General features: G+C 42.5%; 1 protein-coding gene across 1 annotated transcript in view; it reads right to left on the reverse strand.

The window, feature by feature from the left end:
* The window catches only part of LOC124594195, a 294,437-nt gene that overhangs the window by 67,043 nt on the left and 211,686 nt on the right, over window positions 1-15,708 (reverse strand). The window contains exon 3 of the mRNA XM_047132553.1: window positions 4,930-5,072. Coding sequence (XP_046988509.1) covers window positions 4,930-5,072 — 143 coding nt within the window. The remainder of the gene's footprint in view (window positions 1-4,929; window positions 5,073-15,708) is intronic.

Consider the following 15,708-nt stretch of genomic DNA (forward strand, 5'->3'; position numbering starts at 1 on the left):
ACTTTACTAGAACACGTTTTTCAATATATCCGAGATACCATGCATTATTTCAGTTTGTTCAGCATAAACATGACAAAACCGAACGGTCTCTTTAACGTTTACATTTCGATCCCGTACCGCGATAGAAGGAAACAATGTAATAAGACACCTAGGATGACGAATGAATATAGGGATGAATATAAATTTCACAGGAATAGAAGACTAACATAATCAATAGTATGAAAGTGCATTTCATACATCCCTTTGCAAAAGAAAGCGGAGGTGAAGAAGAAGAAGAAAAACAAGAAAAAGAAGACGTGCAGTGAACATACTTTTTGAAAACTGTGGATCGCTTATAATGATGGCACATCACGACGAGATCGAAAGAAATGGAAAAGGGAGGTATTTACAATCGTGCCGGACTATCTTTAAAATCGATTTTAAAGAGTTATTTAAAAAAGGAAAACTTTTGTTGTAGAATACACTATTTTTAAAGATCTTGTTACTGAAATTTACTTTCTGCTCTTACCGTCATTGACAAGAAACTGGTATCCTGATAATTACGACAAGACGGTTCATGACGAAATTAAAATGTAATAACATTAACATAAAAATCCGAGCTCTCCATTACGAAGGAAGTACGGGCACACTAAGTCATATGAACTACAAATTTTTCGAATGACTTCGAATGTTGATTCCCGTTGTCAGAAGTTAATCGGAATGGCTTAGTCTTTACTTCGAAGTTGAATGTCGTAAGTTGTTTTCATGTGCATTCAGCGCCATTCTGAATACCTGCGGTAGGTTCACTCATCTTATTGTACCACTATCATGAGATATACTTCGATGAGAGCTTGTCCAGTACGACGTGTTAATATTTTAGTCGTTTTAGTGGTCATCAATCCGAAGACTGATTTGATGTATCTCACCACTGTAATCGATCCCGCGCAAGTCCTTCATCTGCCCATAACTACCGCAGCTTACATCAGTTTGAACCTGCTTACTGTAGTCAAACCGTGGTCTCCCTCGACATATTGTACCCGTCACACAACTCTGCTACACCACTGACTAATCCTTGGCGCCTCTGTGCGTGTCATATCAGCCGATCCCTTCTTTTAACCAAGTTGTGTCATAAACATTTTTTATACGATCTAGCCACTGATCTTCAGCACATTTTCTGTAGCGCCACGATTCAGAAACGTCTATTAGTTTTTTTCCCAAATTGTTCAACGTCTTATCTCACTTCTGCACAAAGCTAGGTGCCATACAAATATCTTCAGAAAATACTTCCTAACACTGAAATTTATATTCGATGCCAACAAACTTCTCTTTTCCATAAACTTGTTTCCTGCTATTGCCAGAATGAATTTTATACCCTTTCTGCTTCGACAGTCCTTAGTTTCTTTTGTCGATCAAGTAACAAAACTCATCTATTATTTTTAGAGCTAATTTCCCAATGTAATTCACTCAGCATTGCCAAATGAAAGTGGACTACATATTCCATTACCCTTGTTTACTGTTGCTTACATTAATCTTATATCTACAGCTATCTCCGCAAGCCACCTTGTGGTATGTGGCGGAGGATACTTTGTGTAATTTCCCCCGTTTCTGTTCCAGTCACAAATAGTTCGCGGGAATAACGGTTGCCGGTGAGCATTCGTGTGGGCTCCAATCTAATTTTATTTTCATTGCCTTTTCGCGAGACATACGTAAGAGGAAGCAATATAAGCTGGCGGAAAAATCACTATATCAAGAAGGAGTTATGCGACATAAACGAATGTTGGTACGCGTGTTTCTGCATTCGAGAGATGATGTCTATTCAGATTTCACCTTAGTGGCATAAGAGTGGCACCAGTAGCGCCTTTATGAGGATACAAATCAGGTTTGCTTTAAATACCCGCTGTAACGGTCGTGAGCTTTAGTTACCTTTGAGACTGGACATGGTGAGATGATGTTAGTCAAAAATGCCCTTAAGGCGACAAAGACGTCATTATCAACACGTGAGTTTGAATGGGGTCGTGTAATGTAACTACGAGAAGATGGATGCTCCTTCTGCGATATTGCAGAAAAAACTGGCATGATTGTAGCCACTGGCACCAATGGTCACGAGAACGTACGGCCGCAAGAAGCCCGGGCTCCAGAGGGCCACGTGCACAGAGGGAAGACCATAATGTTCTACGTATGGCTCTTGCGCAGCAGCAAGCGAGCAGCATTTGGCACCTCAGCGACAAAACAGGACTGTTGCAAATCGGTAACTTCAAGGATAGCTCCGAACCGAATGCCTTACAGCATGCCTTCAACTGAACCCAAACAACCGCCATTTGCAGTTTCAACCGAGAGCTCACTGGAGAGCAGGGTGGAGGTCTGTTATGTTTTCTGATGAAAGCTGATTCCGCCTCGGTGCCAATGACGGCCGCGTGTTAGTTAGACGGAGACCAACCTGTCTGCGTGCTAGACACACTGGATCTACAACTGACCTTATTGTTTGGGGCGCGATTTCTTATGACAGTAGGAGCACTTTAGTGGTTATCTTACGCGCCGTGACTGCAAAGTTGTACGTCAATCTGGTGATTCTACCTGTTGTGCTGCCATTTATGCACAGCATTTCAGAGGTGTTTTCCAACAGAATAACGCTCGTCCACCTACCGCCGTTGTAACCCAACATGCTCTACAGTGTGTCAAGATGTTGTCTTGGTCTGCTCAGTCACCAGCTCTGTGTCGCATCGAGCACAGTGCGACATCATCGGACTGCAACTCCAGCGTCATCGACAACCAACATTAACCATCCCTGTACCGAATGGCCAAGTGTAACAGGCATGGAATTCCATCCCACAAACTGACATCTGGCACCTGTACAACACAATGCATGCACCTTTGCAAGTTTTCATTGAACGTTCTAGCGGTTACGCCGGTTATTAATGTACCAGCAGCCGATTATTAATGTACCAGCAATTCAAATTTGCAATGGCTTATTTCGCACTTACATTAACCGGTGATCTTGCGGCGACAATCACTTACACCTGTTACCTAGACAAATGCATTCCTGAAATTACATTATTCTTCATTAATTATATTTTGGTATTCCGATTTTTTTTCCGCCAGTGTATTTGCAGACTCTTCTCGCTACGTACGCTCTCGGAACTTCAACATTAAGCCACACCTTGATACAGAACGCCTCTCTCGCAGAGTCGGCCACTGGAGTTGGTTGATCATCTCTGTGACGCGTTCGTGCTTACTAAATGAACCTGTAAAGAAACGCGCCGCTCTTCTTTGGATCTTGTCTGTTTCCTTTATCAATCACATCTAGATGGAATCCCGTACCAACGAGCGGAATTCAGGTATGAGTAGAACGAGCGTTTTGTACCTGCTTCATTTATTGGTGGACCAAATTTCCGGAGGATTCTACCAATGAATCTCAGTCTAGGATCTTCATCACTTACGATTAGTTTCATGTGGTCGTTCCATTTTATATCGGTTCGTACGCATATTCCTTGGTATTTTGTGGAAATAACTGCTTGCTGTGATCGTTCTGCAATTCTGTAATCATACAATAAAGGGTCTTTCTGCCTGTGCATTCGCAATACTTCACATTTGTTTATGTCAGTGGTCAACTACCACTCCCTGCACCAAGCGCCGATCCTCTGCCGGTCATCCTTCATTTCGCTGCAACTTTCTAGCGTCGTGACTTATCTGTATACAACAGCATCGCCGCGAAAAGCCTCATGGAACTTCCTACATTATCTGTTAGGTTAAATAAAACGAAAAGTAATGAGCCTATAACACTATCCTGGGGCACGTCCGAATTTACTTCTACGTCTGAAGACTCCTCTTCATTCAGAATGACATGCTAGAAACTCTTCAGTCCTGTCACACAGTTGGTCTTATATTCCGTACGCTTTGTTAGGCGCCAATCTGGAACTGTATAGCATACCTTTCAAAAGTTAAGGAATGCTGCATCTTGCAGGGTACCTGTATCTACCGCTTTCTAGTTATCGTGGGCGAACAGAGCGAGATGGATTGGATCTCACGATCGTTGTTCTCGGAACCCAAGTTGGTTCCTACAGAGGAGATTTTCGGCTCCCAAAGACAACAAACGAGCGTAAACTATGTTCCAAAATCCTACTACTGACCGACATCAGAGTTATGGGGCTATACCTTTGTGAGACTGTTCGACCACTTCTTGAAAACGGGAGTGACCTATGGTTTTTCCAATCATCATGAAAATTTAGCTACTCTCTGCTGCTACGAGAGGGGCAAGTTCTTCCGCATACTCTATGTACAATCGTATTGGTATCCCGTCAGTTGCGTTTCGATATCAGCGGTTTTGAAACTTCCTGGCAGATTAAAACTGTTTGGCGGACCGAGACTCGATCTCGGGACCTTCGGCTTTCGCGGGCAAGTGCTCTACCGACTGAGCAACCCAAGCAGGACTCACGACTCAGCCGTTTTGTCGTTCTTGTGACGCTTTAAAAAAACACTGCAGTGCGATCTTCCTCTGCGAAACAGTTTTAGAAAAAGGCGTTTAGTATTCCAGCATTTTCTGTGTCGTACTCTGTTTCAGTGCCATTATGGTCACAGAGTGGCTGGAAAGAACGCTCGAGTCGTTTACCGACTTAACATACGACCAAAGCTTCTTAGGACCTTCTGTCAGGTCGGTGGTCAGAATTTTACTTTCGAATTCGTTGAACCTCTTTCGAGACACTGTATTAATAGTGATTTTGAATCACCCCCGAGTTTAACGTCTTCTTCGGCAGGAAGGACCACCAAAAAGAGTGTTCTGACCACGAAGCACAGTAAACTGGTTGTTTGGCTCACAACGAATTCTACTAACGGAAACCTCTCGAGAGAGACTCGTAGCTCGAAGTCAAACGTCCCCGTGTAAAATGGTGACCGGGAGCGTAACCTGCTTAAAGACGAGGCAGCGCAGTGATGGCTGGATAGTGGGTACGTCACCTGTGGCGGTAGGTTACAGGCGCCGCTGCCGGCGGCCACAAGACGCACGGTCGCCACAGCCCACGGCGGCGGCGGCGCGTCCACCTCCGCGTCGCCTACGCCGTCTTCCATGGCGGTCACCGTCACAATGACTTCAGTGTTGCCTGTAACCAAACATTAGTCATCACAACAAGCACACTGCCACCACAGATTAACAGCTACCCGCACAATTACTTGGACACACACGACGACCACTGGTTTACTTTTGTACTCGTATATCGAATTATACGGAAATTGCAACGTTAAATACAAGTGTCATACCCAAATTAAACCATGGGAGTTGTTAGTGAAAACTGTGAGTGAACAACCCATAAGGGTAGAATACACACAAGAAGCCCACGATTTTACTCATCTTTTACATGCCGGTTTAGTACGACACAGTTCTCAAGGATTGACAAGAAGTCGAAGTTCAAAATTTTGCAAACATGTTGAATACCATACGAGAGCGCCAGCCGCCGAAAAGTGGCGTTAGGGCAACCGGCTAAGTCACCAGAGTACTTGTTTTTTTCGTACTGCCTTGAATTATCGACCTCTATTTATTTATATTCCTCAAATTATCAACCAAACTTTCATACAAAGTGTAGTATTGTCCAGAGATAGCGGTGCCACACCGAAGTTGAGAACGCGAACTGATAATACAAACATTACCCAGGTCTTACTGCAATGCCCAAGGTTTTCCCATGAAAACTTTCTTGACATTCCGAGTTTCTGGCATTCTCTGAACATGTCCTGCCCATCTTATTCTTCCCCGTTATTAGAGAACCTAAATATTTAAATATTTTTCTTTCCCATTCATTACTATTGAATTCTTTTGTCCGTTTATATTGTGCTCCCCCATCACCGCCTACTTTGTTTTGTTTTGTTCATTTCAAAACCTACTTCTCTAGCTGCTTCCTCTAACGTATCGTAGTTCCCCTTTAGTGCCCTTACATTCCTTGCCATTAATGCTACGTCATTCGCCTATGCTACCACTTGAACTTGCCGACTAAGTATTGTTCCTCCTGGGTTTATCGGCATTTGTAGCATCACCTTTTCTAAAACTAAATTAAATAGCATTGTAGAGATCACATCCCCTTGTCGTAGCCCTGTCTGTACTTGGAATTCTCCAGACAGCTCTTGCTCTGTTCTTACTTTACACATTGTTGCTTTCAATGTCATTTCCTTTAAATTGACCAGTTTTAGTGGGATTCTAAATTCTTTCATGATCTGTATAAGTTTCTTCCTGTGTAGGCTGTCCTACTCTTGCTCAAAATCAATGTACAACTGATGTAGTTGCGTGTCATACTCATAAAACTTCTCTAGCACTTGTCTTAATAAAAATATCTGATCCATCGTGAATATGTACCTCCTAAATCCAGCCTGATAGTCCCCCAAAATTCCTTCTATCATCCCTTCAAGTCTGGAAGCTGAAATATTACTAAGTATCTTATATGTTACGTCCAAGAGAGTAATTCCGCGATATTTACTACATTCTGACTTTTCGCCTTTTTTATGTAACGGGCAGATAATTCCCATGTTCCAATCGTTAGGCATTACTTCATTTATCCATATTTCCTCTGTCCATTCCCGGACTGCATCCTCCATTTTCTTTCCCCCATATTTTAATAATTCGGCCTCTATGCCATCTTCTCCTGCTGCTTGATGATTTTTAGGCTCTTGATAGCACTGTTCACTTCATCTAGCTCTGGTACTACTTCCTCTTCCTGATCCTCTACATCTGATTCCTGTTCAGAGTCATGTTTCCTTTCATTCTCAATCACAGTTCCTTCTTCTTCAACCCCTTCTTTCCAGTTCGATAAAAAACTCTTGCAACCTTTCTAGGACTTTGCTTTTATCTCCAATTAGATTTCCGTCCTTATCCTTATAGAAAACTGCTCGTGGTTGGAAACCTTTCTTCAAATCTCTTGTTCTTCCATAGAACCTTCTGATCTCTTTATTGTCTCCCATTTCGTCCAGCTACTCTATCCTTCTCCTTTCGTGCTGCTTCTTCTTTAACCTACAAAGCTTATCCGCTTTTTCCCTCTTATCTCTGTGTTCTTCTGCCACTAACCTCGTGTTCCTTTGCAACATTCTCCTTCTCGCTTCATTTCTCTCTTGTATTACCGTTAAGCATTCCTCGTCGACCCACTTAACCACCGTTTTGCATTGTACTTTCCCCAGTATCTCTTCTGCAGCTACGCTAATGGCAGTTTTAACGACTCCCATTTAGTTTCCACATTATCTTCATTCCCTGTGTTTCTCCCTGTTTCCAACATCTCTTCTAATTTCTGCCTATATTCTTCCTGTGTTTCCTTCGTTTGGAGTCTTTGTATCTTGTGTTTCATTCTGATCATCTGCCTATTGTAATGTGCCAATGTGCCGTCAGTGAATGCCAGGCATAGTCAAGGCGCAACGGTAGAGAAAGTGGACGCTTATGGCATCTGTGGGCCAGAACCGAAGGCAAAGCGGAAGTGCTTCCGCCTGGTCGCAGCTAATTTAAAGAACGCTATGCGGGAGACAGCGTCTGACTTGTGCTGCACTCTGACAGCGAAATAACAAAAGAATTAAACTAAATAATATTGTTATGTGTAGTAAAAATATGAATGTAACATTACTTTAATATATAAAAATGGCTGTAATTGAATATTGTAATGCTATGGTATGTTTAATTGTAAATAGAGAACTTGGCGTAATGTAAAATAATGTTGAGGTGTGGGGGGAATCTCCGAGAATGAGAACAGTGTACAGATTGGCGCGTAATATTGGCGGGAGAAGTAAGTTGGTATATCTCTGAGGCAGAACAAATGTTAAGTGGCGTAAAAGTGACTGCCGGTGTGGTGGTGGTGGTTAGTGTTTAACGTCCCGTCGACAACGAGGTCATTAGAGACGGAGCGCAAGCTCGGGTTAGGGAAGGATTGGGAAGGAAATCGGCCGTGCCCTTTCAAAGGAACCATCTCGGCATTCGCCTGAAACGATTTAGAGAAATCACGGAAAACCTAAATCAGAATGGCCGGAGGCGGGATTGAACCGTCGTCCTCCCGAATGCGAGTCCAGTGTGCTAACCACTGCGCCACCTCGCTCGGTGACTGCCGGTGTGTGCTACGGTAATGTTGCTAACAGATCATTTAGATGTAAGCTGAAAACAGATATGGACTTCGTTTATCTTATAGCTACAAGCTAAATGGACACTAAGGCTCGTAAGACGCGGTATTTCGATGGAGATGGGCTGTCAGTTCAAAATAGTACGGTTTCCCGCTCTGAGCTACATGACACTGCATGGTGCAATGCTGTGTTAATTGCGACGAGTTGATTGTGCCAACGGCGAGGTGTGAAGGAACCAGTAGCCGCATCCAACAGCGTATTGTGATCTCAGTAACTGATGAAGTCCATTGGTGAGCTCACTTCGGTAGCAACGAAATAGAAGTTATCTTACAAAAGAATTATTATGAACAGTGGTTGTTATACCGACGCCATTACCAGTACGTTTATTTTTGTGAATCAGTTTGTGTAATAGTCAAACCAAGTTCTCTACAGTGTGTAAAGTTTGGGGGCAATAATAATATTGTGGTTTAAATTGCATTCCCCGAGTGTAAGCAATTATTTAAAGGAAATAGCTCATTATTATCCCATATCCAGTGATTTCTATGTGCTGCAGCACCAGTGAAAAGTTATGGTGCGTGAGTATCTGCATAGCTATATTACAAGAGAAAATAGTCGGAATTAACGCCGAAATTGCCAGCAGACGCCGCTTCATGCAACGGATGGAAGATACCAGGTACTGTGCCACTTTAATTACTATCCAGCTCCATGTGATGACTTTTCAATACATTGCCGTAGTCAAAAATTACTCGGTGCCGTCCGAGCAACGTGTTTCTCAATTAGTGTTTTCAGTAACTATATTGACAAGCAGATCTATATTGTTCTTTAATTAAGCGTTCAAGGAAATTGCTGCCACCACAGTACACATTGTGCCTTCAGCACAATGCAAGCTCAATAACATTAAATTCAGTAATTACAATTTGTGTAGTTTACATTAACCAAAAACAAGCTCACGTGTTTATCATATGTGTTTATATATTGCGAAACGGTTTCAGGCTGTGGTATTGTTGTAAATGAATAATGTCCTCCGGCTAGGCAATATCAAACATACAGAATTAAGTGCTCCATGTTCAGTCACTTCAAAGAGATTATCAGTGCTACTAATGATCAATTATAGACGTAAAAATAAATTTTTTATGCGCCATTATCATTATTTATTCCAAAAATTCCGTGTAGTAGTTGGATCACCATAGTGTGCCTATTCAAATCTATTACACGCGAGAGCCGCTTTCCGGAAGTCCGATGCCGCATGGTCTAATAATAATACAGTAAATTCGGGTAGTGGTATCGCACTATACCTAATTCCATCTGCCCCTCTGCAGCTTCTAACTTTCATAATATCTGATGCATGCCTTTTGTCTATGAGTACGTGATCTATTTGGTTTCTTGTGTTTCCATCTGGTGATACCCATGTACACTTCTTAATATCTTTCCTTGGGTGGTAAGTGCTTTTTATTATCATGTTCTTCCCTCTGGCGAAGACTATCAGTCTGAGCCCATTATCATTACTGTCATTGTGGAGGCTTTCATTTCTTATTATACTTCTATGTACCTCTTCTTTCCCTATTTTTGCATTTAGGTCTCCAAGTATTATTTTCACATCGTGCCTTTGAATTCTACCAATTTCTTCTTCCAATTTGGCATAAAATATATCCCCTGCATTTTTGTCTGCCTCCTCCGTAGGATCACAGACATTCACTATTGTAACGTTAAAAAATTTTGCTCTTATCATTATAGAACACATTCTGTCACTTATTGCCGAAAACTAATTACATTAGCCTTCATAGACCTATGTACAAGGAAACCAGTGCCATAAAGGCCTGTATCTCCACCGCTATACATCATTAAATGTTCCCCCGACGCTATTATTCCTTGCCCTTTCCATCCAGTTTCTTGTAGTGCTGCTATTTTCGCTTGATACTTAGGCCTACCTAATTTATTCCCAATTTCTTGTAGCTTGCCAGGCATCTTGAGTGTCCTCACATTCCGGGTGGCTATCCGAATACCCATGTTCCTTTTCTTTAACCGTGTTTCTCGCTGGGTCGTCAACAGGCAATCCTTTCCGTTCCGAGGCATGTGTATAGTATCCGCAACAACACTTTTTTCCAGGGTGGGTTTGCTAGCCTCACGCCCAACCTCCGACTTGGAGGACCTGGACTTTTTAGGGTTTATTCCCCAAGGAGGGTTGGCCTCTCTACGCCTATAGAGCCCCCCCCCCCCCCCCCCTGCCCTAGGTTGTGGAACACACTTTGTCTCTCTCCTCCATCGAGACCAATTCGGCTTGGGTGACTCGGCTAGTAGCTACGCTACGGCCGGCACAGCTCTCGACTTCTTCAGAGGGTGCAAACCCTCCCGCCCGGCACTGAAGGTGCCTACGATAAGGTGGCGTCCCCTGGGAGGGAAAAAAACTAAATACATGACGAAAAACTCGAACGCAGTACTGGAAGCTTGTAGTGTGTCGCCTTATTTGGCTGCACTAAAGCCGGTGCTCAGCAGCCTGCGCTCTTGTATGGGTTCAACAGGCTAGTAAAGCTTTGAACCTTGATTCCTCGACAACACTTGACAAGCGCCGTGTACCAGAGCACCATTGTTTACGTCTAATTATGACTCTTCTGGTGAAAGCTCCCTTGTTAGAATTAAGAACTGTGTGGAAATAATGGGAAACACGCAACCGCTAGGCACGAGGCCGTGTTCACAAAGCGCGCCGGCGGCGTACAAGGCGTTTCATATTTCCGGAACGAGCAGCGGCGAGGACAGACTAGGGGAGCCGCCTTTGCACTTCTGTATAAAATCTCTCAGACGTCTCCCGTCTTCTTAATTGTAGTTATTATTCAGCCTTCGGCCACTCTACTCCTTTCACAAATACCTTTGGAATGACGTGGATACATCGTTACTGTTTTAATTTTTTTCCTAAGAAAAAAATTATCTGACTGTTTTGGTATTTCAGACTAAAATATACATTGCGCATAGTCTCCTGCGATAAAACAGCATACGAAGGGGCAGTTTTGGTCTCAGACATCAGTATTACATGCAGTCATGTAGTAAAAGCAGCCTGATTGTGTGCACCGACACCTTCAGTATCAAATATGTTGATAAAGCTTTCTTCAAGTGGTTATCTACAGCCGATAAATATTTGGAAAAAATGATTTTCTGTGCCGACAGTTGTCCAGAAATCACAGGAATCAACGTGGGCATTTTCAGTTAAAAATTTCAACTGAATCTGAGGCTTTCCCGGCGTATGCGCCGTTTGATGGGTTCTCTGGTGTCCAGCGGGATACGATCGTCGAATGCCCGTGATATTTCGGCATATCACCGTTCCGCCGTCATCAGGTGGTACTCATGCAATGATCTCTCCAATTTCAGCGGGCCGCTGTGGCCGAGCGGTTCTAGGCGCTTCAGTCCGGAACCGCGCTGCTGCTACGGTCGCAGGTTCGAATCCAGCCTCGGGCATGGATGTGTGTCATGTACTTAGGTTAGTTAGGTTTAAGTAGTTCTAGGTCCAGGGGACTGATGACCTCAGATGTTAAGTCCCATAGTGCTCAGAACCATTTCTGTCATCTTTCTGCCGCTAGTATTTATCCCTCGCGGGTCCAGGTGCGATATCATAAAATTAGAGGAAATGTACCATGAAATGCGAGGAATGAGGTGAGTTGGGGGTTCCCACATACTCAATCCCGAGAAAAGCTTAAAAATTGTGCTCTGGCTGCATTCACTTTTAACTCACCCGCTCCTCCTGTAAACTACGTGGATTTTCGTAACACATACTTCAACAAAGGCGACATAAGTATTACATAGAGGCGCCATATCGAAGCACGTAAAAACCTACGTATCTCAATCCATAACTGTGTTATCACACATGCACTCGAATATAGATATTACCGAATTACGGTTAGTTCTCACAAGCATGTTATTCCTTAAATATTTAGCAGAAGAATCAGACTTAAGCCATTCCCAAGAGCGTTTTCTAGGAGAGTGGACTTATGCCACATATATCACCTTTAATAGTGTGAGAGGGCTGTCCTCGAGAGATATAGCGTTAGGATGAAATTGTTATATTATCGTACACATGATCAAAGCTACCTAACATCAGACCAGGACTTCTTTGTGCAAGAGGAATGCTACCAGAGCTGTGGTGATGCTACTGTAAGCAGCAATAAGACTGTTACATATCCTTCGGCTACTGATCATGGTGCTTACTCACTCATAAGAAGTTTCTGCTTCTTCATGTGCATATTCGCGCAGCAGGGCGTGGGTGATACCTCATTGTATTAGCTATCGTAAATATGCATTTTAGCTTTTCCTCACTCTATTTCCTAGTGTGAGACAGCCGCATCCATCAAAACCAATACTACTGATACTAATAATAATAAGCATGACTAACCAGGGAAGTGTGATTGAGGGTACGAGCGTTTCCGATTTAAAAAGCTGTATAAATTACATTAATTTCCTAAGAGACAGAACAACAGTCTCCTGACCGTTCTAGTTGGTTTATAAGCAGCTCGAGCAGTGGATATACACTGACAATGCCTTCTTAGGACAGCAGAATAGTGTAGAAGGAAGTAGTTTATATCATTGTAAAGTTTGTCACCGCAGTGATGGGGGTAGGAAACTTGTGGGGTGGTTGTATGTCTGATGTTGGACAAATATATCCTCTGTTAGTATATTAAGAGCGTTGCATTCTGCAAAACTAATATTTCAGAAACAATATGGCTTTAACAATATAGCATTTTTAGGTGCAGAACCGTGCAACCATAGAGGTTTATGCTCTACGATCATTTCTCTCATGCTGGCGCGTTCCTGGTACTGTCTCCGGACAGTGGAATAATGCTTCAGAATTCATAGCACTGTTGATTTACATGAAATGTTTCAAAATCCATCTGTCTGGACCTCCATCATGTACAAACCACACGTTTCTTCTTAACTGTCTGTTATATCACCACAGTGCTCTCATGTCGTCTATACAGCGATAAGAGGTGCTACCCTCCTCGACACGCATGCATTTGGAGAGATCTTGCGCATTTAGGTGGGTGTCTTGCGTAAGATTGGTGTTACAGGGAGGATTCGTCAAAGACAATGTGGGAGGGATCTGTCAATATCCGACTTCATCCTACGAAAGCGAGAATACTGTGTGAGACCCATCCATCCAAGGAAAGATGGCCCATCTTAATCGTAAATTCTGCACTATGATCAATGCGCTGGAAACATGTATATAAGCTAACTGCACCGGTATAGGACACCGTCTGGTATACTTTGATGTATATGGTGGAATGGACGTACTGCACAGTCATCTATCTGCATTCACAATCTAGTATATGGTACTTGCAAAATAGTAAATCGTCCCACATCAACAATGTCTTTCCTATCATATCCTCCCAGAGCCGTTTGAACCATTTGAACTGGTAGAAAAACAAAGTGTATGGTGGTGTACAAAGCTGTAGTCGTTCACTGCTTGCATGTGCTCCAGCCAAAAAAACAATGTATTAAATTGCTTATGAAGGACCAATACAGAAACCCTCTCGTGTGGTTGATAGTCTGTTGGGTATGATCTTCCTCCAGTACAATCGACAAAACTTTACGCAGATCTGTGCAAGCAACCTCGAGCCCTAGCGACCTGTTCCAGTGGAGCGATACGTGTGTATAAATGCGGTAAAATCTTATATGAGGTTCTACTACAAGTAGTGGTACAACTGGTTAAAGTTTGGGTGTTCTCTCAAAACTATGCCACTTTTGCTTATAATAGAAATCAGCTGTATCTATTCATGAGTGTTTTTATTATTATCGTTATGATTGCGTGTTTAAAAAATAGCTGTTACCGCAAGTCCTGTGCTATTTCGTAATTCATAATCTCTAATTATAAAGTAGACACCACCGGAATTATAGCTCATTGTGGAACCTAGAAATGGTAGTATTTTTCCCGAAATGTGAGTAGTTTGCATGAAACAGGCTGTAATGATCAAATTGCTTACAGAACTATAAGACAAGAATCTGCTGTATGACAGAAATTACAGACATGTCGCCATAGGGGAGTTATGGAGTAAAAATGTCAAAACAGGTTCTCACAATTTGTTTCATAAACGGAAGTGTGATATAGCTTCGTATTGATAAAATGGGACTTGCCATAGTATAAAAAACAGCAACGTTCTCTTGAATTATAGTTTCTCGTTGTTGAACATAAAATGATTTTTTTTCCGACATTTGAGCTAAAGTGAAGTAATGGTATGAAAGATTGTATTCTCTAATGTTATTTCATCTGTTTGAAATGTTTGTAATACAAACGTGCATGGCAGTTTATTTACAGCCAATGATTTGAACATGAGAGACGCTCTCAGATCGAGTAATTTGTCCATCAAGCTGAGAGAAATTGCTTAAGATAGATGTTTTTCTTCAGAGTTTAAATTCTCGCTTTTTCTTTACTCTGATGACAATTTCGGAATAACTAGGGCATTCCGTGGTAATAGATAGTTTTCACATAAAAACAGTGGACGTTTTTTTCCCAGTTTTACGCAGGTGAATATTTGTAGGGGATGTATAGCCTGACCTGTGAATTCTGATCATATGTAATCGGCAGAGATGCACTTCGTTGGATGTTGCAAAGTATTGAGATGCTAATTGTATACTACAGTCAGACATAAAAACTATACTGAATTAGCTGAAAATACTTAAAAGAAAATGGACTGCGCCCATTTTCTTGAAATGAGAACCTTCACTATCATTACGATTGTGTCTTCCTTTTTAATAGATGCTCGATTATAAGAGATGCATTGACTTTAAATACAATTGTTACAGTGCAGTGTCTCACACTCAGAATGGCGGGCATTTGTGGGGGCAGTGTGGAGACAGTCCAGACTCTGTGTGTGTGTGTGTGTGTGTGTGTGTGTGTGTGTGTGTGTGTGTGGTCGCCCCAAGGCAGCTGTCAGCTGTCCCCCGACCAGGAGGCAGCGTGTGGGGCAGGGAAGTGCTGCTAAATTTTTTTTTTGTGTTGGAGGACTGTTGCCTCAAGGCGGGCTGGGTGCCGCTCGTCTGCTGTCGGCTGAGAGGTAGGCTGCAGATAAATACGCTGCACACCATTTGAAAAAGCCTGCGACCTCCTGTATTTGGAGGGAGGGAAGGAGACGAAGGGATGAGGGGAGGTAAGAGGGCCTCTAATTTCAGCAATCTGTGATCGTACATTGAGGAGAGCACACATTCAACTACCGCCACTCTGCAGTCTTTTGAGACGACGATTTTCCTCTGTACATATGTTGCAGTATGACCTGTTTATTAAGAGTGCTGGTTTTTCTTCACGACAATTTCGATGTGTAATTAGAGCAGTGAATCATTTTCCATCAGTTGTGGTAGCGTGTATTGACTTCGATTAGCTGGGTTGCAGGGTGATTGTCGAGAAGGCATCTGTAGCGAAGTCGTAAGTCAAACAACGATAGGTACAGTCCTCAGCTGTATGCTTACAGGTAATACATTTATTAAACTCCTCCATGTCCAACACCAGCATCTCATCAGTTGAATATATTTCCCACAAAAATAAATAAATAAATAAATTAAGATAGTACCTCCCTCTGCAGCCTTTTTCCCCTCAGTTTTTATGTGAAGAGAATAATGAAAATTACGTCACCAGAACAGGACAAGTCCAGCTCATAAGCAGGAATGGAACCCCTGCCTTACGAA

The sequence above is a fragment of the Schistocerca americana genome, chromosome 2 (assembly GCF_021461395.2).
Source record: "Schistocerca americana isolate TAMUIC-IGC-003095 chromosome 2, iqSchAmer2.1, whole genome shotgun sequence".
NCBI lineage: Eukaryota > Metazoa > Arthropoda > Insecta > Orthoptera > Acrididae > Schistocerca > Schistocerca americana.